This window comes from Mirounga angustirostris, unplaced genomic scaffold, assembly GCF_029215605.1.
Source record: "Mirounga angustirostris isolate CCGP_5_RB_7025 unplaced genomic scaffold, mMirAng1.0.hap1 SCAF_14, whole genome shotgun sequence".
Classification (NCBI taxonomy): domain Eukaryota; kingdom Metazoa; phylum Chordata; class Mammalia; order Carnivora; family Phocidae; genus Mirounga; species Mirounga angustirostris.
Genome location: NW_026991722.1, coordinates 67,729,609 through 67,756,705, shown reverse-complemented (window position 1 = coordinate 67,756,705; position 27,097 = coordinate 67,729,609). Strand labels below are relative to the sequence as shown.

The following is a 27,097-nucleotide window of genomic DNA, read 5'->3' as shown; positions in this document are numbered from 1 at the left end:
CTTCAGTGTGTGGAGCCATGGGGTGAATCCCTGACTGTAGAAATGCTTTTTAAATTTCAGGCACTGCTAAGTGAGCCCTTAACACGATTGTGGCCATTTTTGTCTCTCTCTGGGGGTATGAAAATACCCCTGCCGGAGCCGGCTACCACCAGCCCCTGACTCGTCAGTCTGACAGGTGGAAAGATGACATCTCTTTGCTTCGCTTACGGGTTTTAAGTGTCCTGATACAGGGTGACTTTTTATGGGCTGCATGGCGTCCTGGTCCCCCCTCATGTCTTCCTGGCTGCCGACCTCTTTTGTGATGGCTCTTTGTGACCAGTTTCGCCGATGGTTTTCCTCTTTGTCCACCATGGCCTGCCCGACTTGGAATTACTTCGGTTTGACGAGCATAGAGCTGGACACGGTGCAAGTCACCAAATCCCTCACCTTTCCACTCACTGCAAAGGCCACCTGCAGTACACAGCACGTTCCACGTGCACCTCGCCCCCTCTGTCGGCCCCTCCGACCTGCGTGTCAGGAGAGGGGTCTTCTGTAATTGGGTACAACCTCACGTCACATCGTGGGGCGTGTTTGTCGACGTGGACAGGTACGGACAGTACGTTGTTGAGCAGTCTGTAAGATACAGAAAAGCGTGTCCATAAGTAGTACTCAGAAATCTGCGTACACGTCTCATTTTGGGGTATGTTCTTGATTCAAAATGAAGAGAAAGCAATGGTCTTAAAGTTGAGCCCGTTTGCGTTATCACGTGATCGTTTGCACGGTAACAGCACCTTTCAGGACCGCCTGTAGAGAGCAGCAGTTCAGGTTAGTGACCCTGCCAAGTTTGTGGGCCCAGCAAGAGTTTGCAAGGAGATGAGAACAAAAATCAGCCTGTGTTTGTTGAGCCTCTGTTGTATTCAAGGCACCAAGACACTTTGGAAGATGAACGAGGAGCCTGTTTCTTACCCAGTGACCACACAGTTGCATGTGACCACCAGGACCGTCCTGCAGCATGCAGGGCAGCCGAGAAGACGAGCACGTGGATGATGCCTGGGCCTCCGGGAGGCAGGCTTCAGGAACCTTGGTCATGCTGGGACATGACCACATAGGGAGGGCCCTCCAGCGCGAAAGACCCCCACACGGTGGAGGTGGGCGCCACCCCAGCGATGAGCACCGCCCCCGAGGGTCTGCAGGAGAAGGCACGGTTGGGGTGGCAGTGCCGCAGCTGCCTGCTGGAATCAGAGGGCACGCTGACGAGGAGGGGCAGCTCCACGGGAACACAGTGGCCACTGTGTCGGGTGGGAGGGCGTGAGGACATAGATGACCGGGTGAGGCAGTGGCTGGCACCCACGCAGTAGGACATGCAGAGAAAAGCTTGGGCGCTCAGCTCCAGAGGTGCCGTGCGGGACCTGGACCGACAGGCAGTAAGCAGAGATTCCAACGTGCGGGTTGTTGTTTTTTTTTTTTAAGATTTTATTTACTTACTTGACAGAGAGAGACCGTGAGAGAGGGAACACAAGCAGGGGGAGAGGGAGAGGGAGAAGCAGGCTTCCTGCTGAGCAGGGAGCCTGATGCGGGGCTCGATCCCAGGACCCTGGGACCATGACCTGAGCTGGAGGCAGATGCTTAACACTGAGCCACCCGGGTGTCCCTGAACGTGCAGTTTCACAGGATGTGTTTCAGAGTCTGAAATGTCAAACTCATAGTAAAATCTTGAGGTTTATGCATAATTATCCCATTTTTATAGTTGATGTAGTGTTATTTCACAAATGAGATTGTTTTAAAGTACATGTTCATCTGCTTCTGAGCAATTCATTTTCTCACAGCAGGACGTAATAGTTGTTAATTTTGTGCTAATTTGTTGGCAGATACTTCCTTGTGATCGAAGGACTGACTAGTGTCATCTCCCAGTGTCCCTAAACTGGGGGCAGTAAGTTTTTAAATACTGTCATAATTTTCCCAAAGTTCCTCCTTGAATTCTCCCCAACGCCACTCAGACCAACCCGTGTCCCCTCCTCCTCCCATGGTGGTTTGTGCTTTGGTCATTTTTGCTGGAATATTAGTATTCCAGCCCAGAAGGGCAGTTCTGCTAGTTTGGTGCTGGTCAGCGTGCACACCCATGGCCATGCCTCCCTCAGGCGTTTCCATCAGCCTCTTGTTGATCTCGGGCGCAGAGGGCTCTGCCAGGCGCCTTCAGAAACCAGAGTGGGGAGGTGGGGAGCCGCAGGCAAGATTTGTCTTCCAGGTCACTTGTACGTGCCATTAAAGTTAGCGAGGCAGTGGAGACTCTGGTTAAGCCAGAAATAGCATTTATGGGCAAAGGTGTTTTCAGGGTATGCACTGTTCAATATGGTAGCCACTAGCCACCCATGGTCATTTAAATTTAACTTAAGAAAGATTAAATCGGGGTGCCTGGGTGGCCTAGCCAGTGAAGCGTCTGCCTTCAGCTCAGGTCATGATCTCGGCCCTGTGTCGGGCTCCCTGCTCAGCGGGGGGTCTGCTGCTCCCTCTGCTCCTGCCCCTCCCCCTGCTCGTGCTCTCTTTCTCTCTCTCTCTCTAATAAATAATAAAACTTTTTTTAAAAATTAAAGAAAATTCGGGCGCCTGGGTGGCTCAGTCGTTAAGCGTCTGCCTTCGGCTCAGGTCATGATCCCAGGGTCCTGGGATCGAGTCCCACATCGGGCTCCCTGCTCGGCGGGAAGCCTGCTTCTTGCTCTCCCACTCCCCCTGCTTGTGTTCCTACTCTCGCTATCTATCTCTCTGTCAAATAAATCAATAAAATCTTAAAAAAAAAAAAAAAATTAAAGAAAATTCAAAATTCAGGTCCTTAGTCATAGTGGCCACATTTCAGGTGTCCCGGAGCCACATGTGGCCAATAGCTAACTGCCGTGGATGGGCAGTAGGAACAGAACACTCCCATCGTTGCAGCAAAGTACAGAGTCAATAGCTAGTTGGGTACTGAGTTTATTTTCTAATGGTTTGAAAGTCCGGCTTGCTGTACCAGTCAGGCTTTGCATGGGTCAGAAACCGACCCCACTGCCCCCACGTGGCTTAAGCAAAACCAGTAGAGAGTGGGGCTCCTGTTCTGCGCTATGAGGGTGGTGCAGCCCACTCGGGGCTCGGAAGGTGTCTCAAGGATCCATCTCCAGGCACCGTGTCCCCTGGCCGGCTGCATCCTCAGCCCCTGACTCACCTCATCGCCCACTCAGACCTAAATCCTGGACAGCTTGACTAGGCTCGTGTGCTTCTCCCTCGGCACGACGACCAGGGAGGTGGACTGTTCTGGTCTGTCTCCTGCTTAGGTAGAGTGAGCTGCCTCTGGAATTCATGGATTGAGGGGCGGAAAGGGCCGTTGCCCTCACAGGCAGGATTTGCACGAGTAGGGGGCAGGTGTCCACCGCACTCGTCCAGACATCTTGCTTACATTTGCCTGAAACGGTTTTATGGCCCACGTCATTATTGTGCGGCCACGAGAAACTTCCCTCGGTGTTCCTTGAATTTCCCCATCCTGTCTCGCTGTGTAGCAGGAATCCCTCCAGGGTAGTTGGAGAGGCCGGTGATGCACACCTGTCCCTTAGCGAGTGAGAGAGCACCCCTGCGAGGCCTTGGGGCACCCTGCCCTTGTGTTTGTGTGGCCAGAGCCCCGGGCCTGCGCCTGGAACTCCCGAAGCACATCTTCCCCTCCGCCGTCCTGGCCGTGCAGAACAGGCATGGCCTGGAAATCTCCAGGTGGTGCGTCTTTGAGCTTGGTGCCGACACTTGCTCACAGGCGGAGGCATAGCCTGCATGAGGGTCGTGACCGAGCCTGCCCTTCCCCTGCCCTGGCATGGTGACTGGGCTGTGGGAGGGTCCGATGTCTCTGCCTTCCCGAGTGCACGGAGCTGCTCAGCTTCAGACGTGACGGGGGCGGCGCCCTGGGACTAGCTGTTGGGTCACAGTGACTGAGCTGGTGGTATTTGTTACCCTTTATTGTTTTGTTCTCGAGTCTAATTGCTGGATTTTTAAATATTCTCTTGCTACTCATAAGCTGAGGTCATCACAATGAATCATCTTAAGTCAGTCAGGGAAAGGTCCCTACAGTTGCTGATTTTCACTTTAATTCTGAACGATAATCATTTTATTAGAATAAATAAGTGACTCGATTACAAGTTCTATTTTGAAAATGTTGGTTTGATTACCTGTTTCTTCAAGTGGAGCCAGGGTGAGGTGTCGCTAACAACGGGCAGTAGTTGGAATAAAGGCAGAGAGACAGTACGAGGTTCAGAGATGGAGTCCCCAGGTTGGCAGTAAAAGGGTAAATAGAAGCGCAGCCTGTGAGCCACCGCACGCCCTCCGTGTCTCAGGCTGGCGTGCAGCCTTTCCCGGTGCCCGATGGCCCGGGTGCCGTGTGCGCCCCCTCGGAGTGCCTCGGGGTGTCACTGGTGAGTGCCGCGGGTCTGTCCCATGTGGAGGGACAGAGGGAGAGTCTGAGAGGGACAGCAGCCCTGGGATTCTCTGCACTCAACCCGGAGCAGACCTCTGGGCAGGGTGGAGGGTCCATCTGGGTTTCCCGGGGAGTCTCGGGCCTGGGCTCAGGAAGGACCTGGGGCGGCTCGGCTGTCCTCCCTCCACTGGGGGCTCCGACGCTCACTCGGCTTCCACGTGGGCCCCGGGCCCCGTCAGGGGGGTCGCGTGCTGGCTTCCTTCCCAGCTTCCGTCTCACCTTTCTTGCAATATGTGTCCCTAATTTCTTGGGAGTTTTCAAAGCTGCCCCAAGCTGACTTTCCTGCCGCACAGCGTGGAGTTCCCCCTCAGTCGGCACACCAGGGCTGTGCCCACGGCATGAGGCGGGGCTGGGCGGCCTCCCCTTCTCCGGCCTCTAGCGCCTTGGAGCCTCCTGCGCTCGGTCAGAGTGCCGTGTATGGTGTGTGCGCCCGGACAAGTCTTGCCCAGTGCCATAGCTGAAGTGGCTGTTCCCAGACATCGCAGGTGGGTTCTTGTCTGGGGTTGAGATGGGCGCCCTGAGCCAGTTTAGGCCGACCCTTAGAGATGAGCTCGCAGCGCTGCCGCCGTGGAGGCTGGGGAGGGAGGACGAGGTCTCTGCCCTCCTCCTGCCGGCTCCCGTACTGAGTTACTGCGGGGGGAGAACCCTCTTGGGACACGGCGCTCTGGGAGCAGGGCGTGGTGTTCTTGAGCATCTCGGCCCTGCTGCCTTGCACACATGCCCCCTTGGGCCTCTGCTCACGGGAGAGCAGGTGGGAGAGAGCGCCGTGAACGTCAACGGCAGGGGGCAGGGACACGGCCGAGGGGTGAGCGAGGCTTTAGCAGGAAGCACTGTCCCCTTGTCCAGTGGGCCTTGTCCACGTGGACCACAGGGACCCGAGAAGAGGACGGGAGCAGTTGCAGGATTCCGCAGCCCTGCCCTGCAGGTGCACCCATCCCTTAGGCTCAGCACCTGACTCCCTTCATCCCGAGTGTCCCAGCTGAGTCCTTGGAGGCCCATGATGCCGAGTGCAGAGTCGCGGTGCATCTCGCGGTCTGTGTGGTCATTTAGAGCGAATTGAGGAGTGACCTTTCTCGGGGACAAAGGCAGGTAGCCCGTGGGCTGGGATTCAGGTTCAGGTTTGGGTGGGTTTGGGGTTTGTTTTGTTTTTGTGAACTCATTTCTTTTTTTTACACTGTGACGTGGACAATGTCAGTGTCAGCGGACATGGGATTGCTGCCTCGTTTTTAAAGGCTGAGCGCTGTTTCACTGTCCGGCGCGCCACGTGGAACCAGTGCCCCCGAGGGTCGTTTGGGTGGTGTCCAGGTCGTAGTCGGTCCATAGGGGTGTGCTGTGGGGCCTTGGTGTGCAGCGTGCACACTCGGGTGAATGCTCTTCAGAAGAAATTGCTAGAACTGCCATTGCTCTGGATGATGCTCATAGCTGATGGGCCCCCCGTCTCTGGGTCCGCATGCTGGCCTTCCCGCCGTGGGGATGCAGAGGACGTCCCTCTGTGTCTGTGTCAGGTGGATGAAGGGGTTTATGGTGGACAGTGTGTTGAGAGCAGGACTGTGCTGGATCAGCACGTGCAGACTGGCTTGTGCCCGCAGGCTGCCTGGGTAAGGGTTGCTGTGCAAGCCGTGTTTTCCCGTGTTCCTGAGCGCACAGCACCATGCGTGGGAGGTCCGCGGCACGGTCACTGAGGTATGTTGTGAAGGGATGGCCACAGTGGGTTTAGTTAACATCTGTCAACTCACACAGATACAGGAAGGAAAGAAGGAAGGTTTTTTCTTTTGACAGAGTTCTTAAAATCAAAGAGGACCTCTTTTAGTTCAGGTCTTGTTTAAAAATTATCTTCAGATTGGTGTAGAGATTCCTAACAGCCCATTCCTGGAGGTTGGAGCATTTCTCTGTCAATGGAAAGTCACAATTATTTATGAAGGAGCAAGCGCGGCTCTTTTCCTAATACGGTGTCCTTGCCACCGTGTTCCCTGGACGAGGTCAAGCCCCGCCAGCTGCTGAACAAGCCCCGTCTGGGGAAATGGTCTCGTATACTCCTGGCATCTGCAGAGCCGTCACTTCTCTGGAGACACCAGGGTGAGCTTTTACTTTCTTTTTTTTTTTTTTATATGACAGAGAGAGACACAGCGAGAGAGGGAACACAAGCAGGGGGAGTGGAGGAGGGAGAAGCAGGCTTCCTGCAGAGCAGGGAGCCCGATGCGGGGCTCGATCCCAGGACCCTGGGATCATGACCTAAGCCGAAGGCAGACGCTTAACCATCTGAGCCACCCAGGCGCCCCTGGGGCGAGATTTTAGAGCTATAGAAAGAGACGTGGTCCTTTCTAAGGGGTGTTGGTGCATTAAATGGTGTGAGGGCCCCAAAGTTGAAATTCTGTGTATGTGCATTTTGAAATGTCCTATTTTCACTCTTAACATCCCGATGTTTGCTTCCGTCCCCAGGAAGCCAGTACTGTGTCCTGTGTGCTACCGGCCGGAGGCAGACCTTTGCCAGCTTCAGACGTTAAACCCCCAGAAGGGCCCTCCAGCAAAAGTAAAGACCCACCAAGGGAAGAAGAGAAGGAGAGGAAGAAGAAAAAGCACAAAAAGCGGTCTCGCACAAGGTCGCGCTCCCCCAAGTACCACTCATCCTCCAAATCCAGGCCCAGGTCCCACTCGAAAGCAAAGCACTGTCTCCCCAGTGCCTATCGGACGGCGCGGCGCTCCAGGTACGTGTGTGGGGCACCCGAAGCACGGGGCTGCGGTGGGTGCTGGGTCCTCCTTCCCCAGAGTGGCAGGGCGAGCGCAGACCTGGTGAGCACTCCCCCACGGGTGCAGCTGGCAAACCCCATGACGCTTTCAGGTTGTCTTTGAGTTTAATTTCTAAAGCTCATCCGCTGTGGCCCTGTTTTTGGAAAATAGGTTTATATAAACTTTAACAGGTCTGTTCAATGTGTAAAACGTACAGGGTGGGTGTCTTGTTTGTGGGCCTTTCCCTGCTAATTCCTTTTGCCCGTGTGCGTGTTGTGATGGGGGCTCCGCGCAGCCCCTCCTGCACCGCGGCCAGGCAAGCAGCGCCTGTTTCTTCCCTCCATCGATTTGCGCTTATGACCTCCCGTAAGAGGCGCTCTTAACCGCCGGGTTTGAGAAAAAGGATGAAGATCTCAGGCCACAGATACAAACACGGCCCTTAAAGGGTCACAGAATTCACTGCTCAGTGAAGCAGTTTTAAGTAACTGGCTTGCAGGAGGTTTGGAAAGCAGACCTCTGGTTTTAAAACCTGCGTCATACCTTGCGACCTGTTTCTAAGTGTTGAGTGCACTCTGCTTGCTTTCTCTTTGGCACAACGCTTGGACCCCTAGGATCTCGTTTTTTTCCTCTGTAATTGATGCTGGTTCTCCCTTCCCTGGGAAAGTGTACATGCCCTGCACTTCCTCTGTTTAAAACACATTCGCCTCTCCGAATATGTCCTAAAAACAACACGCTTTCCCTGTTTTTACCCAGACCAGATCTCAAAGGCTTGACGAGTATTTACACTTGTCAACAGTGAAATTGGATATTCTCCACATAAATACATTTGATCCTTGGCTGTCTGCAGTTCTGATCGTTCTTTAGAAGCTCCATCGCTAATGTATTAACATAACATAATTAAAAAGTTCCATCGTGAGATGCACACACAACGTATACACACACGCAGGTACCCAGACACACACCCACACACTTGCTGTTTTTTAATTAAATGAACAGCTTTGCTGATAGAACTTCAATTTTTGGAAGCTCCCAGGAATTTGTATGTAAATCTCAAAACGTTTTGAAGTTTCTTTTTTGAGAGAGTTTCTTACCATATTGTATAGTGGACATAAGTCCCGTGGGCCCACACCAGCCCTCTGAGCAATAACATGCCCGGTAAATTCTGGCCGATTGTCCTTCACCACACGGCTTTAACAAGACAGACCGTGATTCACTCCTACTCCCTAGTCTGGGGGACTGGCAACGATGAGAGCTCCTCGCGTCTTCAGTGTGAGCTGTGAGTTCTGCTCTGACGTCGAGTGTTGAGCAGGTACGGCATGAAGTGTAGCCCACCCCCAGCTGTGAGGAGGGTGATGCGCCAGCCACGCACGTCCCCCCAGCCTGTTCTCTGCACAGCTGAGTGCTCGTCTTGACACTTAGAATTTTAAGATTCTAGGTTTTATGTGCTTTTTATTGACTGTAATAGAGTAAGTCATTTTATGTTATTTTAGTACTTGTTTTAAGGTTTTATTTATTTGAGAGAGAGAGCGAGCGAGCACAAGTGGGGGAGCGGCAGAGGGAGAGGGAGAAGCAGGCTCCCCGCAGCGCAAGGAGCCCGATGTGGGACTAGATCCCAGGACCCTGGGACCATGACCTGAGACACTTAACTGACTGAGTCACCCAGGTGCCCCCATTCTAATACTTTTTAAATAATTGGTATTTGTTTTTGTTTTTTGAGAGAGGGAGAGGAGGGGCAGAGGGAGAAGGAAAGAGAATCCCAAACAGGCTCCACACCCAGCACAGAGCCCGACGCGGGGCTCCATCTCACAACCCCCAGACCATGACCCAAGCTGACCAAGCCACCCAGGCACCCCTAAGTAATTGTTGTAGAAAAGATTTAGAGTTACATACTTTATATCTGAATATATTTTGTATTTTTCTGTATATTCAGTGCTGACAAGTGCAAGAAGCAAAATCCTAATCCTTAGTGTGTAACCTTGAGTTACAAAAAAAAAATTAAGTTAAAGATTTTCTGCATTTGAGTCTGCGATGGCAGGCTGCCAGCTTCACCTTAATTTGACCTACAGTGAAAGTTACCTGTGACCCGAGCTGAGTTTTCCTGACTCTCAAACTGTTTCAATCCCGGTGGCTGAGTATCTCCATGATGCTTTGGGCTCACTGTAGGTACGGGGCTAAGTTCTCAGTTCCCTGAAGCAGCCACGTTCTCCGGTTTCTGGTTTTGCAGTTCACGTAGGATATTGAGGTAAAGTGCAGCTTCGTTATAAAATATTAAAAATTACATCGTAACACAAAACCTTCAAAGTGTTTGGTATTCCATGATGTTTGCCTTGGAAAATCGTATGTGATGACAACGCTTTTTGAAGCCAGACCCGCCCCCCACCAAGCTCGGGGCCTGGGGCTGAGAGGAGGGGCCAGCTGTCCCGGGGCCCAGGGCCGCTCAGAGGAGCAGGTGGCTCCTGCCGGTCGCCAGGGGCGTCCTGCCTCGGTTCCCGGCTGAGAACGGCATGTGGGCTTCATTTGCGAATGCTGCGTGTTTCCGCGGGCGGCTGCCCCTGCTTTCTCAGTCCAGGTGCTGCCAGCACTGATAACTCCAGGGGCCCCGGTGGGTTTACACCAGGAGAGGTTGGTGTTCTCAGTAATTGAATTCGGATGTGTGAAAAATACTCCAGTTTTAACCAAATCCTGAAGTTGCTAAAGACACTGTCATCATTTTTCCTTGACTGTCTTTTCAGATAGCATTACCCTTTACAGTAACGCCTACAAAGGACCTATCAGACTTGTTTCTTGGGCCTGATGCACAACTTAATCGATTGTCTTAAAAAAGACTCCTGCCAACTCCAAGTAAAATGCACATTTGTCAATATTTGTAGCATTCTGTGGTTGAAATGTATTTTCTTTTACATATTAAATTACTGAAGTGCTTTGTAAATGTACAAAGTTAGGGTTAGAAGGCCCTTTCCTAGCAGAAGTGATCTCTGTGTGAACATAAGGGACGTTCGCATGTCTGCCGTCCTAGTACCCAGTCCGTCCGAGGTGTAGGTGACTCTGGGTCTCCAGAGGCGACCCGGTCATAGAAAAATCTTTAGTTTCGGAAATCGGTATATTGCTTCTTAGAAAGCACAGTGGTTACCACATAGTGCTAGGTGTGTTTTAAATCAACATTAAAGTGTAAGACTTTCTTTCTCTGTTTTTTAGTTTTTTTAGGTTTTGTTTTTATGTTTTTTAGAGGATTTATTTCTTTATTAGAGTGCAGACGGCTGGGGGTTGGGGGGTGGGGGGCAGAGGGAGAGAAACTCAAGCAAACTCTGCACTCAGCACAGAGCCCAGTGCAGGGCTCGATCCCACAACCCTGAGGTCAGGACCTGAGCTGAAATCAGGAGTCGGAGGCCCAACCGACTGAGCCACCCAGACACCCCTCTCTGTGTTTTCTGTTTATGCCTCACCAGGTTCTCGCCGTAAATGGAACAAAGTAGTACTCAGGCCATTCCTGTATCACCTAAAAATTCAGCTTTAGTGGTTAGGTCTTTTTAAAATCTTAAGAGACTCTAAAGCTTGAACTTAAGTTTACTTTAAGAACGTTGGAGATCACCTTTGGTGTTTATTCCATCGGCTTGTTGGTGTTTAAGGGATGTCCGTGGGGGAGAGATTCCAGGTAGAACTCTGTGTCCCCCATTTTACAGTATTGTAAAAGCATTGGGGGCAGTGTCTACACAGTCCCCAGCTCCCTCGAGACTTCTGCTTGGTAAGGAACTGGGGATTAGAATGACATTTTCTAAGTCATAGTTAACATTCAAAAACAGCTTAAGCCTGGGGTGCCTGGGTGGCTCAGTCGTTAAGCGTCTGCCTTCAGCTCAGGTCATGATCCCAGGGTCCTGGGATCGAGCCCCGCATTGGGCTCCCTGCTCCGCGGGAAGCCTGCTTCTCCCTCTCCCAATCCCCCTGCTTGTGTTCCCTCTCTCACTGTGTCTCTCTCTGTCAAATAAACAAAGTCTTTAAAATAAAGAAAACAACAACAAAAAAACAGCTTAAGCTGGCAAAATTGGGGTAATGATGGTCATTCGTACAGTCTCGTCATCCTGCGTAGGATTCCCTAGATGTGACACTCAGTGCTTAGCGTGCGGGTGAGGGCCAGCTGTTCTGTTCTGTGGAGCCGATGCCCGCAGGCTGTCCCCATCCGCAGCTGGGCGGGCGGAGACACCGTGGGACAGCTGCCCCCCCCCCCCCCAGCAGCGCCAGAGTGTGGTCGGCAACAGGAGCTCTTGGCAACAGGCAGCGATGGAGGAAATGGGGCGGGGCCAGTGGTTAACTGTTGGAGGAAAGAAGTTTTTTGCAAACAGCACTGTCATTCAAATAAAAAGGCTCATTCTGCCTTTATTTGGAAGCAAACCGTTATTTATGAGGATTCGAGAAAAAGTATCTGAGTCGCATCATACAGATGATTTGCTTATAAAATGGAACTCCTGTTTCTCACGTGTGTTGTCCTAGCAATATTAACCACCTGGTTAACAGAATAAAAGCATTAGTGCTTCTTTAATTAAAATAAAACCTAAGTATTATCTGACAAAGCTCACTGCCCCCAGTACTGAGTGGGCTGCTTTCCCAGATGACCTCACATGTCCTGGGGGGCGGCCACCTCCCCTCAGACCTCCAGCAGTCGCTGCAAAGTGGTATCGGATCAGAGTTAGGGATTTGCAGGCACTAGAACTAACCCACGTTTCCTGATTATCGAGTGGATTGTTCTCCGTGTAAGCATTCCACGGGTGGTGTAGAGGTGATTACGCAGAGCTTTCTCCGGGGCTCTGATCCCACCCCGACCGGCATCCCGAGTTCTCAGTGTGAAGTGCGTGCCTCTGTGTCACATGCCCAGCCCCCCCGGGGCTCCTGAGCCCAGAGCGCAGCAGGGCCGCTCGCTGGGGCGGGAGCACAGACCTCAGCAGCTGTCAGCAGCTTCTCCCACCGACAGAGTTGACTCCCAGAGCTCTTTGGAGGGAAAACTCGGTAAAATGTCAAGGTGTCCGATTGATCTCACCCTTGTAATTTGTTACCTAAATCTTGGGAAAGGTCTGGAAAAAAACCTGTCAACACCATTTTGTAAGCCAGGACACAGTGGTGCTGGAGAAGACTAAGCCAATGACGGTTTACCTGGAGCAGGTTCATTCCGCGGCCAGTCTTTCTCAGGAATGACGCAGGGTTTTCTCTGTGACGCAGGAGTGGGGAATGTGATGATAAGCTGATGTTTGGAACAACAGTGTGTGTCACTTGGGGGTTTATTGTAATTAAAATGATTCAGTGTTACAGAATTTTTTATGGCAAAATCAGATTGCTCTTTATATTATTTTTGAAGGGGTTGTCATAGAAGCAGAATGAAAAGAAATTGGCTTTTTGTCCAGATTTTTGCTTACTCTGTGTCTTCCTGAAATAGTAATTTCACTGAATGAACAAAAAAGAATGCTAAAGCCATCATTTTAAGACCCTCCTTGGAGGGCCTTGACCCCCGGTGGGTGAGGGTCTGGGATTGGTATCACTCTGAGCACTGGCCACCTCGAGTGGACCAGACCACTACATGGATAGAGCGAGTGTCTCTCCAGGAACATGAGAAGGAAGAATAAAATATTTTAACAGATGGTTTGAATCCAGAGAATCTCCTCAACTAGATTATCATGCTCTGAATTGAACTGCTGTGGCCAGTTCATTGTTCACACCGAGAGGCCATATGATGGGTGTGCACGAGAGAGGCTACGAGGTCCTGGCTCTGATTAATCTGCTTTCTTCCTGTTGCCAGTATTCAGAACAAATAGAAACAACGCACTTGAATGTCAGCGCTTTTCCGTGTGTAATTTTGATCGAGATGTCCGTGAGCTGAAAATGGTTGAGGACAGTAAAATGCAGAGGCAAAAGGAAGGACGAGAAACCACAGGCCTGAGTTAGCCGTCAGTCACCTGGTCAGCCCTAGCATCAGGGAGAGTTGGTGCTGCGGACCGGTTGGGCCAGCCTGACGGCTGCTCTGGACTGGGAGCAGTCTCTATCTCTGCCTCGGTGTCTGGATTCAGTTCTGTGTCAGAGTAGTAAGGCCCGGGGCGGGGGGGTGGGCCTCCAGAGGGACAGAGGTGACACCTGCCAGGCACGCACAGACCAGGCGGAGGCCCGTCACTGCCTCAGCGTAGACGTGCTCACCTGCCGGCCACACAGACTAAAATGCCTCTTTTCCTCCAGGTCGCGATCCCGGTCCCCTCGGAGAAGAGCACACTCTCCCGAGAGACGGAGGGAAGAAAGGAGTGTCCCCACGGCCTACCGGATGAGTAACAGCCCGGGCGTCAGCAGGAAGCGGACCCGGTCCAGGTAGGCGTTGGAGTCCGTAGACACAGTCCGTGCTAGCAGGGAACGTGAACGTTTATGTGGACGGCTGGGGACAAGCAGGGGGGCCGTCCCTCCCAGACACTCAGCCCTCAGCAGCTCCTTCGTCACTCCTGGAACTGACAGCAGAGGGAGCTCCGTGTCCCTGGGGTTGGGGTGGCATCGGGCAGTTCCCAGCACCAGCCCCCGAGTCTAGCTACCCTCCCGGACCCACACACACAGGTGAAAGGAAATGAGAAGTTGGAGTCCCGATGAATGCCTGCCACCCCCCAGGTAGCAGGTGCTGTGGGCGGGGCCTCGTGGCAGAGAGAGCACCATCCTCTGCCCCCTTGACACCCATCATGGTCGCGGAGAGCTAGAGAGACCAGCTCCCGGGTCCATTACGGGAGGCCTCTCAGCCCCGACAGCCGGCCCCCAGGCCTCCTTCCCAGCCAGCCAGCGTCCTCAGCTCCTCCAGGGAGAGAGCACCAAGGCACCACACTAAAAATCCTGGCACCCCGCCCCCGTGACGGGGCACGTCTGGGCCATCTGGGGCCTGCTGGCACGCCCGCCGGGAGTGTGGTGGTGGACGGGGCCGCTGGCCGGTGTTTCCATCTTGGCCACAGGGCACTATCTGGGAATCGTCCTGTCCTGCATGGGTGGTGCCACCTGATGGCTTCACATCACTTAGCTTCTTTGTTTCCATTCTCCCCAAAAGGGAGGGGCTCTCGTTTTTTGTGTCCTTGCATGGGAGTTAGCCCGAGCTCCTGGCTCTGGTAGGCGGGCGAGGAGCGTCGTTCTCCCGGAGACAGACGTGCCCGGAGGAGGCGGGTGCGGTTATACGTGTCTTTGTTTGGGTTTCGTAACTGCTGCTGAGCGTGTGTGAGTTGGGATGCTCGGGCTTCCCGAGCCTCCGAGATGACACACCTGAACAACAGGTGTCAGGAGCCCAGCCGTCCCCGGGTCCTGCCTGTCTGCAGAAGATGTGGGGCGAGCTGCCTCAGGTGCCCCTCCCGGTGGGGCTCGTAGTGGCAGCAGCTCTGGAAAGACGTTGCTAACGGGGAAATGTGCCTGCAATCTGGCGAGATCACTGGTAAAATGTGATCCTTCCCGGAAAGCAGCAGAGTCCACAAAGGAGCTATAAAGCCGGCAGAGCCAACAGATGTGCTCGCTGGGCAGGCTGACCACGTGCTCGAGGCCTGGGCCCTGGGCCCGCATGAGGCGCCCCCCGCTGGGCCGGGCCAGCGTGATGGAGATCTGAGTCCACGTCACGTTGTATTTCTTGAGCAAGTCATTATTTAACATTTGAAATTCATCGTCACCTCCACTGTATGTAAAGGGCATGGTCTAAAATTAATTCTTGTAACAAAAGATCTCTCCCCACAGAAGCTTTCTTGCTCTGCCCTCAGATTAACCTTTGCATGAAAGGAACCGTCTCCGGAGAAGGTGGTGGTTATATTAGGAATCGTGAGAACTTGTGTGATCGCTGGAGCTTTAATGAGTCGAACGAAGCAAGTGAAAGCTCAGCCGACCGCACTCCTGCCTGAGCGGGTGGGACCGCCCCATGCGCCTGACCCTGGGCATTGGGAGGCGGTGCTCGGTCCAGGGCGCCAGGAGAGGGCCCGTGTGTAGTCGCTGGTGCAAGCGTGCAAACCCAGCAGTCACACCGCGTCCCCTGTAGCCCTCCACGCAGAGCAGGGGTGAGGCTGCTGTGTTCACATAGCGGCAGGCGGCCAGTTCTCCCACCAGAGTTGAAGGCTCGTTTCTACAGGCTGAGTGCCCCTTTCACGGACTTCTTTTGAAATTGTTTTAGTTTACTAGACAGTTTTACACCTACTTCTGAAAACAGTACAGGGAGCATGCATATGCCTGTAAGTGCCGGCTCGATTCAGCAGGGTCACCACATTTCCATCTTGCTGTCTGTCCTTCCCCTCCCTCCCTCTGCCCTGCCCTTGCCTGTGGGTTCCATGGCTTGCACTTGTCTTACCGCATGCACGTGGCTGGCTGGGTTCGTGTGAAACATTCTGGCAGGAGCACTACACAGGTGATGTGTCCCATCGTCAGTGACGCGCGCCCCACACGGGTCATCGGGCGGTGGCGCCATGACGCAGTGCGTACGTCCATTGGCCTAGCATCCACTGATGCTGAATTGGTTCTCACATCGGTGATGGCAGAATGGCGGCTTCCAAATTCTGTTTTTTCTTCTCTAAAGAAGACCTGTCCCCTTTGTTCTGGTATATGAATCCATCGCCGGTATTATTCTGATGGTGACATCCGTCCCACACTTGGCCCTGTTGTTCTTGAAGCACTTTGTTGCTTTTTGGCCCCAAATATTCCAGGCTTTGCTCTCCCTGTCCCAGCGCTGGGGTCAGCTATTTGTCCAAGGAACCTTGGTTCCTTTTACTGAGCTTTTGGAGATCAAGATACGGTTACGTTGAACATTTTTCTAAAGAGCAGAATCTCTGCGAATGTTTGGCCACATCGTACCACAGCGCACCTCAGCAGGATGCCCCAGTCTTTTGTTACAGTAAGTAGGACGTGATTCGTTGGGGTGGTTTGCCGTCGAACTCCTTTTGCTTAGCGCTGTGCCAGGCACATCCGTGAGTGCCGAGTGAATGGATGGGAACGTGCCGCCGTTACAAACTCTTACAGGCTAAGTGTTACCCGTTCACAGTGGACTTCGTCAGTGAAGTACGAATGTCTTCATTCCCTGGGGCAGCCACTAAAAAGAAAAAGGAGCTAAGAGCCAAGAGAGGACATAAGGCAGAACCTTAAAAATGCTTTATTAATTGAAAAGAAAGCAGAGGGGCACCTGGGTGGCTCAGTCGGTTAAGTGTTTGCCTTCGGCTCAGGTCATGATCCCGAGGTTCTGGGATCGAGCCCCACATCAGGCTCCCTGCTCGGCAAGGGCCCTGCTTCTCCCTCTCCCTCTCCTGCTACCCCTGCTTGTGCTGTCTCTGACAAATAAATAAAATAGTAAGAAGAAGAAATAAATAAATAAAATACTTGGGACAGGCACACAACCAGACCACACGGAAATAGAAACTACACAGCCACCGCGCTAGTTCGATCACTGTGCTGTTGTGGAAGGCTCCAGAAGTCCCAGAAGACTAGATGGTGCAGAGTATGTTCCCTTGCCACGTGGCAGCAAGTCTAAAAATCTGTAAAAAGATATCTGGAAAATCTCCACATATTGGGAAGTTAATACATTTTTAAATTACTCATAGGTCAAAGACAAAATCACAAGGGAAAGTAGAAAATATTTTTAGATGAATGACAGTGAAAATGTAACAGCGAAATCTGTGTGCTAGTTTGCCTAGAAGGAAGTTAGTAGCTTTAAATGTTTGTATCAGTGAAGAAGAAAGATCTAAAAATAATGATCTAATCTTCTGTCTTTAGAAAAAGAACGAATTAAACCCAAAGTAGGTAGAAGCAAGGAAATAATAAAGGTAAGATCAGAAATCAAGAAAATAGAAAACACAATAATCTTAAAATTTGTATGGAACAAAAGATCCCAATTAGTCGTAACAGTCCAGAAAAAAAAAAACCAAAGCTGGCGGCATCACAATTCCGGACTTCAAGCTCTATTACAAAGCTGCCATCATCAAGACAGTCTGGTACTGGCACAAAAACAGACACATAGATCAGTGGAACAGAACAGAGAGCCCAGAAATGGACCCTCAACTTTAGGGTCAACTAATCTTTGACAAAGCAGGAAAGAATGTCCAACGGAAAAAAGACAGTCTCCTCAACAAATGGTATTGGGAAAATTGGATAGCCACATGCAGAAGAATGAAACTGGACCATTTCCTTACACCACACACAAAAATAGACTCCAAATGGGTGAAAGACCTCAGTGTGAGACAGGAATCCATCCAAATCCTAGAGGAGAACACAGGCAGCAACCTCTGAGACCTCGGCCACAGCAACTTCTGGCTGGACGTGTCTCCAAAGACAAGGGAAACAACAAAGGCAAAAAGGAACTACTGGGACTTCATCAAGATAAAAAGCTTTTGCACAGCAAAGGAGTCTACAAAACTAAAAGGCAATTGACAGAATGGGAGAAGATATTTGCAAATGTCCTATCAGGTAAAGGGCTAGTATCCAAAATCTATAAAGAACTTAACCAACTGAACACCCAAAGAACAAATAATCCAATTTAAAAATGGGCATAAGAGGGCGCCTGGGTGGCTCAGTTGGTTAAGCGACTGCCTTCGGCTCAGGTCATGATCCTGGAGTCCCGGGATCGAATCCCGCGTCAGGCTCCGTGCTCGGCGGGGAGTCTGCTTCTCCCTCTGCCCCTCCCCCCTCTCATGTGCTCTCTCTCTCTCATTCTCTCTGTCTCAAATAAATAAATAAAATCTTTAAAAAAAAAAAAACAAAAAAAGAGGGTGCCTGGGTGGCTCAGTTGGTTGAGCGACTGCCTTCGGCTCAGGTCATGATCCTGGAGTCCTGGGATCGAGTCCCGCATCGGGCTCCCTGCTCAGCAGGGGGTGTGCTTCTCCCTCTGCCCTCTTCCCTCTCGTGCTCTCTGTCTCTCATTCTCTCTCTCTCAAATAAATAAATAAAATCTTTAAAAATAAATAAATAAGTAAAATAAAATAAAAATGGGCATAAGGTATGCCAGGGTGGCTCAGTCGGTTAAGCATCTGACTCTTGATCTCAGCTCAGGTCTTCCTCTGAGGGTCATGAGTTCAAGCCAAATCAAAACCTCAATGAGATACCTCCTCACACCAGTCAGAATGGCAAAAATGAACAAGTCAGAAAATGACAGATGTTGGCGGGGATGTGGAGAAAGGGGAACCCTCCTACACTATTCGTGGGAATGCAAGCTGGTGCAGCCACTCTGGAAAACAGTATGGAGGTTCCTCAAAATGTTAAATATAGAACAAACCTACAATCAGGTCATCTCACTACTGGGTATTTACCCAAAGAAAAAATACTGTTTGGAAAAGACACATGCACCCCCATATTTATTCAGCACTATTTACAACAGCCAAACTGGAAACAGCCCCGTCCATCGATTGATAAAAGGATAAAGAAGATGTGTTATATATACAACAGAATACTACGCAGCCATCAAAAAGGAGTGAAATCTTGCCATTTGCAACGATATGGTTGGAACTAAAGGGTATTGTGCTAAGTGAAATAAGTTAGTCAGAAAAAGACAAATACTATAGGATTTTACTCATATGTGGACTTGTAGAAACAAAACAGACCCACAAATACAGAGAACAAACTGGTGGCTGCCGCCAGGGCCCAGGAGATGATGGACTGAAGGCGTCCTGGAGATGAAAGGCCCAGCGTAGGGAGTCCAGTCAGAGGTGTGGGTGACAGACGGCAGCATCTCACTCGTGCAGTCACCCTGGTGGCCAGAAACTAGTATGACACTGAGTGTTGTCTGTACTTCGGTTTTTTTTAAAAAGGGGGGGAGGAAAATAGACTAACAATAAACTAAAAGATGGTTTTTTGAAAATGATCAAAAATCGATGTCTTCATTTAGATTGATCAAGAATGAGGGGCGCCTGGGTGGCTCAGTCGTTAAGCGTCTGCTTCGGCTCAGGTCATGATCCCAGGGTCCTGGGATGGAGCCCCGCATTGGGCTCCCTGCTCCGCGGGAAGCCTGCTTCTCCCTCTCCCACTCCCCCTGCTTGTGTTCCCTCTCTCGCTGTGTCTCTCTCTGTCAAATAAATAAAATCTTAAATAATAAAAAAAAAAAAAGAATGAAAGAGCCTACAGATGTTAAAAGGAGAATAAAATCTTTTTCTAATTAGGTTGACAACTTGGGTGAAATGGACAAATTCCTGAAAGATACAAGTGACCACACGGTCAGCAGAAGAAATAGAAAATCTAAATAACCGCGTCTGCCAAAGCATTTCTGTATCATTTAAAACCACCGAACTCCAGGCCCAGATGGCTTCCATCATTAAGTTCTAACAAACATTCAGGGGAGAAGAGAGACCAGTTTGGGCTCCGTGGCAGTGGCTCCCGAAGAGCACGTGGGCTGGCGGGCACGGCCACGTCGGGAGGGGTGTGCGCACGGGCACGGGGCGCGTGTGGTGTTCACAAACCGAAACGCTGAAGAACACAGCTGCAAAGACGCTAGAGCGCGCCCTGCGATCTGCACCCAGCAGGGTAGTGTGAGGAGACGCGTCCCGACAAGCGGCTCTGTGTCAGGACTGCGAGGTTCGTTAACGTCCACCAGCGACCCTTGTAATTCACTGTTTTCACAGAGTAAACGAGGGAAGTCCTAGGACATCCCAGCAGATGCAGAAGAGCTGTTGGCCACGCTCGTCAACCGTTCACTAAAAAGAAAACAGGGAGACACGGAGCCCTGAGCTAAGGGAATGGAAGGAAGCGTCTGGCGGTGATGGGGGCACACTCGCCGCCCCCAGGACCAGCAGCCGGGTGGCCCAGACAGCAGGGCGAGAACAGGGGAGAGGCATAAAGACTGGAAAGGAAGCGTTTCCTTCTGCATTCCAGCCTGGAACAGTTGGGAAGGTGACGTGCGACCATATCCAAGTAACAAGCTACTTACGGGGAAACGACTTCTCTACACTGAAAGCCACAAACATTTCCGAGAAGAGTTCTAAGAACCGTAAGAACACATAGAGCCCGTGTTTGTGGATGGGGGAGCAGTGTCCCTCAGGTTCCTTCTCCCTGAAGTGACCTGTCCATGCAGCACCGCCCCAGCAGGACTCCACAGGTGTTTTGTAGAAATGGGCGATCGGGAACTCTCGTCTATGTGGAAACATGGAGGACCTGGAGTAGCCACAACGGTCTCGCAGAAGAATAGGGTTGGAGGCCGCTTCCTGCCAATTCCAGACTCACAGGGAACCGCCGGGTAAGACCGTGAGCGGACGCCCTAAAATGGCAGGGTTGCCAAGAAGCTCGGGGAGGAGAGCTTTGCAGCGAAACCCGCTCCAGCAGCTGGCTGTCCAAGCGGAAGAAAGTGGCCTGTTCCACAGGCCACAGCTTAACTCGGAGGGTCACAGACTGCGGCTGAAGGTCCCACGGATGTGGAAACCCCACCAGGAGGGAGGAGAGTGGTGAGCGTGAGCTTGCTGACCTTCACTCAGTCACGGCGAAGAGCGTGAACAGTCGGACCGCACGCCGGGAACCCTCGCCGTGTCTCTGACAAGGGCCTATGTCGATTCCAGACAGAAACCACACGGCTGCGGAGCGAGTGGGTGACTCGAAAGTTCACGAAGCGGTCCACAGACGTAGCCCGCGGATACGGCCCCGAAGAGCAGCCGAGCGCACTAGCCCCTGCCGGGTTCAGCACAGGTTGGCCGCAGTGGGGCTGGCGATGGGGGCTGCAGGGGACTGGGAACAGCGGGGCAGCTTCCTGTGACGCCGAGCACCAGCGCCGCCACCCCACGGTCCGTCTCCGTTCACCCACCGGGAACATTTGTCCACAGAAGCACCTGATCTGTTGTCGCAATGGACAACGCACACGCCTGTTCCCGGGAGAGAGCACAGACGTGCTGGCAGGTTGCACACGCGAATGCTTCGGCAGCAGAAAGCCAACTGGGGACACGGCTCGGCGTGGACGAGTGATGGGAGCGTGGCACTGTGTGATTCTGCCTCCGTGAAGCTTTCATCGATGGGGCAGAAATCAGAGCCGTGGTTACCTGTGACCGTGGGGAAGGGGGTCCGCATGACCGGAGGCAGCAGGGACGGAACTTTCTAGAAAGGTGGTGTTCCTGATGAGAGGAGTGGGGGTGTCACGGTGTCAACACTTGTCATCATGCGTCCGACAGCACTTAAAACCGTCCTGTTTCTCTGGATGTGAGGTGCACCTCGCTTGTTTTTAGAGGAACGAATCCCTTAATTCCTGAAGCGAACGCCGAGGCAGGCTTGTCGTGTGACGTGGCTGTATTCAGACGGAACCTGACGCGTAGCCGGGAGGGCTCCTGCGTTCACGGGGGCAGCCACAGACTGGCCGGACTTGCACGGCTGTCCCGTGCTGCGGAATAGTTGTGTATCTTTGCTGCTGCTTCTGGAATTAGCATGTGTTTACAGACCTAAGACTGCACCCAGCTCCTGCAGTTTAGAAACCAGAGGTGTGGCGCGGTTTCCACGTCTGTGTGTCCAGCACTGGGAGCAGCGTCTGCGTTTATGGACCTCTTCTTCTCCGTGCCGGCCAAGCGGAAGCTGCCGGGCTGCGCCCCGCGGGCCGGCCTTTGTGAACACGGCGGAGTCGGGGTGCTGCAAGCCGTGCCCCGCTGGAGTGTCCCGTGGCTTCATCGGGGCGCACATGTGCCTTTGTGCAAGAGCACCGTGGGGAGCCCCGAGGGCAGGGCGAGCAGGCGTATGGACAGGCCGTGGGTGTCCCCAGGTGCGGAAGGGTCTGTCTCGGAGGCGCCGAGCGGAGGGGGCTGTGCGGGGCTGGCCCTGGACGTCTAACTCCGTGAAGACATGCAGGCTCCCGCCGTTGTGAGGCCCCGTCACCCACAGGACCCACATGGGCACCTGTGACGGTCTCAGGACGGCACTGACCACACACAGACCCTACAGCAAGTACTCGGTCGCCCATCAGTCACCCATCCGTCATGTGTGATGGGGCACAGTTTCCAAAAAGCAGGGGACCGTCATGTTTGGAGGAAGCAGAGGGGCCACGAGCAGGGAGGCCCGGCGCCAGTCTGGACCACACGTCACTCTTATCTCCTGTATATGTTCTCTTTTTTTCTTAAATGTTCTTTGGGGGGTCACAGGAGGGTCACAGGGCAGGGCATGCGCTGGAGCTTCGCGTGCTGGGGCGTGGGGGGCGGGCTGGGGTCTGGAAGGGAGTGTGGGCAGTCAGCCGCTGGGCGAGCGGGACGGGCTCTGCAGTCCCAGGAAGTGTAGGTCAGGGGCCTGGAGCTGTTGTGTGCGCGGCCCTCGGCTGATGCTCCCCATCTCTTGCTTAGAGTCCTCGTCACGTCTGTGGACACGGAGTGGACAGCACTTGGTTACTCTCCTTAGGTTTTTTAAATGCAGGTAAAGTGCTGACCGTGTTTCAAACCCCATAGGCCTCCTGAGACGGGGGACAGGCCTCCTACGGGGGGGTGGCCTGCCTTCACTCGTGTGACTTTGCCGCGTCTGTCAGTTGTGAGCTAAATAAACCGTGCATGGCTTTTAGAAGGAGTTAGCACAACGGGCGGCCGAACCCACCAGCTGTCCCTTGGAAAACACTCGAAACTCCTCCTTCCAGAGCCTGCCGTATCTTTGTCTGAAACCACTTTCCTTGCAGAAGCCCCCACGAGAAGAAGAAGAAGAGGCGCTCACGGTCACGGACCGAGTCCAAGGCCGGGTCCCAGTCGGCATCCCCGAGCAAGCAGGCCACACGCCGGCACACGGCCCACTCGGCCAGCATCTCTCCCGTGGAGAGTCGGGGCTCCAGCCAGGAGCGCTCCAGGTACGCGCCCCCTGAGCCTGGCCTGGGCGTGCCCGCCCCCACGTGCTCCCCGTGTGCCACTGGGCAGAACTGGGCTCTGGCCCCAGGCCCCGGCTCCAGGCAGCGGGACTCCCCGAACAGCCGGTCCTCTCGGTGTTGGTCCCTGGAGTGGGCTGGCCCCCTCCCCGGATGCTGACCAGAGGACTCCCCACTGTCTGACCCACTGGGAAATGGTGCCTTCGTTGACGGCAGCCGTCCTGAAACCACTGACATGGTGCCTTTGTCCTCGGTGAGGGCGTCTGGGCGGCATGGCCCCAGCTGCAGGGCCCGGCGTGATCGCGGGGAAGGCAGGCAAGGGGGTCAGTCACCGCTCAGCCAGGCCACAGGACGCAGGGGTCGAACCAGCACCGCCTGACGGAGCAGGCCAGGTGACATCCAAGTCCACAGCTGACTGTCACGTGAGCAGCCTGGCCGGTGCCAGCGATGTACGCGTCCCCGTTGCCCGGGGCTGTCAGGAAGCATTTGCCAGGTTCCCCTGCTGCTCACCCGCCCAGACCTGGGCGGGGGTTCGGAGCGAGGCTGCCTCGCTGTCGGTTACGGACCCGCTGCCTTCATCAGTGTGGGTCAGGGGTTCGGGTTCGTAAGCAGCAGGCGCACAGCTCCCAGAGGGGGGTCAGAACCTAAGCCATGGCTTCTTTGAGGGCACAGGTAGGTAGTGCGTGTGGCGGCCTCGGAGGCCAGAGTCCGGCACGCGGCCCTCCGCGGGGTGGCGGCTCCGTGCGGCGCCAGCCTTCTGCAGCTTCTGTCCCGTCCTCGTCTTCACTACGTGTGGCTCCCAGGGTGTTCACGGGAAAACACTCTCTGAGTCAGGCTGCACCTTATAAAATATTTCAGATTCTGTAACGTGAAATGTGAAAGCAAAGTGTATATTTATAATGATCTCTTTTTTAAAGACACTAGGAACAAATTCGACAATGCGTCTCAGTATTTTTAAGCCTGTGACCTCTCTCTGTTCACTCAGGGGAGTTTCTCAGGAAAAAGACGGCCAGATCTCCTCAGCAATTGTCTCCTCCGTGCAGAGCAAAATAACTCAGGTAAAGCGCCCCCTCCCCCCGCCTCCAGGGGGCCGGCTTTCCCTCGGGGTCCCCATCTCGGCCCCGCCGGTGGGCCCTGACCCTGGAGGGCTGCGGGGTCCCCACGGCGGGCCTTCCCGCCGACACGTTCATGGGGCACTCCCGTACCCGCGGTCCGCGTGCTGGGTCTGAGCAGGAAGCCATAGGGACCCCGTGCGTCTCTCCATGCAGGATCTCATGGCCAAAGTGAGGGCGATGCTCGCCGCTTCCAAGAACATGCAGACCAGTGCCTCCTGAGACGCGGGCGTCGTGCTGGCCCAGCGCCCGGCTGTGGGGCCGGAGAGCCAAGCAGGTCCCGCGTGCACAGACCCATCCAACGCCGTCCACATTCTCCCCCAGGGACGCCCCTGGGCAGTTGGTGGTTTTTGTAAATTAATTTTTGATGACATTTTCAGTTTAAGATTTTTGACCAGCAGTCTCTTACCTGTATATTTGTAAATAATATCATGTTTCTGTGAAAATGTATTATCAAATAAAATGGGAGGAAAACACCTTTTCTAGCTAGCGACTGTGGGGCGGTTTTTTCCTTGTTTGGCTTGTGTGTTTTCACCATTTGTCGTCTGTCCTGGGACTCCCGGGCCACTGTGGGCGCCGGCAAGCTGCGTCGCACGGGAGAGGCTGTTCCTGGTCTGGGTCTTAGTCCGACCACCATACGTACGGACTTGCCGCCCGGTGACGTCCGAGGTTCGGATTGGTGCTCCCGCACGGCACCGCTCACGCACACTCCCCGCCGTGCCCGCGGCCCAGTCCCTGTGGCCCAGTCCGCCCGCTTCCCCGGAGCTCCTTCTGCCCCGGGTGGCAGGGAGGGGCGGGCGGCGGGTCGTTGGGGGGCCCCCAGCGGGTGGGGCAGGGGTGCAGAGCAGAGGAAGGCGTCCCCGCCCACCGCACACTGGTCAGCCTCACGCGGCGCTCCCTGCTTCGTCTTCCGTGCCTTCCGGACGCACCGCGGTGGCTCGCGGGCCCGTCTCCTCTCATCGGTCATATCGGTGCCCCCGTCGGAATGCACCTGGATTCAGCCTGCGGCCTGACGGCAGCTTTCCCTGCAGAGCGCGTCCCCGGCTGTGCAGGGACAGGTCGCAGCTTTGAGTTTGATGGGCGCACCTGCTGTCCGGAAGGCTCCTCCCCAACCCCGGCGGCGCCCTTGCGCGCCCGCCCCAGGGCGGTGTGACCTCAGACACTTGGCTCTGCTGCGTCATCTCTTAATTAGGGGTGAGACGAGCAGCTTCTCTTAGATGGAAGCGTCCGTGTGTATCTTCTTCTGCCGAGCAGACTCTGTCCCTTGGCCGGCCGTTACTCTCGAGCGTCTTACTGGGTCCCGGCGCTCTGAATGTTCCGGTGAGCCCTTTCCACACGATTTATTTTTAAATAATTTTCTTCCAATTTGTCCCTTGTCTTTGGTTGCAGGTTTTTATGTGCAGACGTTGCTTTTGTAGATAGCTTGCCCTGGGCAGGCCCGTGCGAGCCGCCGGCAAACCTGCTTTGTCCCTCGTTGCTTGTTCACGTTCGGCGGTGTCGTTTCCCCCTAAAGGAGGCAGAGACGAGTGTGGCGGGGGGGGAGTCGCCAGGGCCAATGCAGCAGGACAGCCGTGGCGCTCAGCGTGGGGCGCGTGTCCCCGGCAGTGCCTGCGTCGGACCCCGTGGGACGCGGCGTCTGGGAGCGCGGCAGGGCCGCCTCACGCCCGGGGTACCACAGCTTTGCACAGACGCGAGCAGGCGCGCCCCGGAGAGCCCACCCAGGCAGGCACGTGCCGTGGGGACGCGCGGGGGACTCTGCGTCCGGGCCGCGCACCACGCCTCCTCTGGACGCGCAGACGGAGCAGGACGCACGCGGGGCACCTGCCCCGCCCCTGCTGAGCTCCCACACCCGCACTTGCTGCAGCGGGAATACGGGGACATGGGCTTGGCGCAGGCCGTGCGGTGCGCGTTTCTGCGCTGGAGCCGCCCAGGCTGCGGCGACAGGAGAGGCCCCGGGGGTAACCACACCCCCTGTGCCCTCCCGGTCTGGGCCCCCGGCCACACACCGTCCTCGGAAGACGCTGCCGTCAGCGTTGGGTCGAGTTCTCCCCCTTAAAAAGGTTCTCTCCTAATGAATTTGCAGTGTTTTTACTGGATTATTTTTCAGGCTCTTAAAATGGGCCAATAAAATTGTTCTCCAAAACTTCTTCCCACCTGTTTGCGGTCGGCGATCGTGCCCGGGTGGCACATTCTCCCCACGACCTGTGTCCGGCCGTCACACTTGTGGCCCGACTCCCAGAACCAGACGGAGCTGCGGAGGGTGCCCTGCACCGAGCTCGCGGGCGGGCGGCGGCCCCGGGCAGCTCCAGCAACGTTGGGGTGTCTGCATGAGCGGTCGGTTCACTCGTGCACCGTCCCGCACCCTTTCCACACACACGGGCGACGGGCTCTCGGCTGCCCCCCACAGCCGTCCCCACGCACGAGGTGGCCCGTCGCCCACCAGCTTCCTCAGTCGGCGGTTACCGTGTGACTTGGGGCTATTCCGTGTCTGTACACGAACATCCCCTTTGTTGTCTTCTCAGTAAACGTTGTGGAACAGCTGTAGACCCACATACAAACGAGGACCACGGTACCCAAGTGCTCTGCCGTCAGGGCCTGGCCCCAGCGTGGCCCGCGCGGCACGATTTGCGGGCCAGAGTTGGCGTGTATGAGGAACTGAAGTCCACGGTGTCTTCAGACTGCCTTCCTTCCTACCCGTGCCCGCCTGCGGCATCCTCAGCCCTGTGGGGTCAAGGTGGGGCAGGTCCTCCCGCAAGGGGCCCCGAGCACCAGACACCAGCCCCGGCCGCCCAGCCCTGCAGGCCGCACGTGGCAGCTCCCTGGGACAGACGGGGGCTGGCGGGCCCACGGAGCCCACGAGCAGCAGCCCTTCTCGGGCTTTTCCAACCGTCAGGATTCAAGCTCTGGCCCAGGCTTTCAGTGGACGTGGCGCAGCGGGGCCCCCAGCGGGAGCAGACAGAACCAGTGGGGACAGGCCACCCCCACAGGACATCGGGCACTGCTGCCCAAAGAAGGTGCGAAGGATGCAAGCCCCCGGGAACCAACAGT

At 54.4% G+C, this 27,097-nt stretch overlaps 1 protein-coding gene across 9 annotated transcripts in view; it reads left to right on the top strand.

Annotated features, from left to right (window-relative positions):
* Positions 1-24,538, top strand: part of SFSWAP (splicing factor SWAP) — a 70,098-nt gene extending 45,560 nt beyond the window's left edge. For 6 of the 9 annotated variants that reach the window (XM_045887859.3, XM_054510583.2, XM_064578182.1 and 3 more), the window contains 5 exons: positions 6,902-7,167; positions 13,403-13,528; positions 22,758-22,922; positions 23,923-23,995; positions 24,206-24,538. In XM_045887859.3, coding sequence (XP_045743815.2) covers positions 6,902-7,167; positions 13,403-13,528; positions 22,758-22,922; positions 23,923-23,995; positions 24,206-24,271 — 696 coding nt within the window. In that variant the 3' untranslated portion in view covers positions 24,272-24,538. Of the gene's footprint in view, positions 1-6,301; positions 6,539-6,901; positions 7,168-13,402; positions 13,529-19,296; positions 22,195-22,757; positions 22,923-23,922; positions 23,996-24,205 lie in introns of those variants that run through there. The other 3 variants (XR_010407377.1, XM_064578181.1, XR_006793068.3) reach the window with 3 other exon arrangements.
* The last annotated feature ends 2,559 nt before the right edge of the window (positions 24,539-27,097 follow it).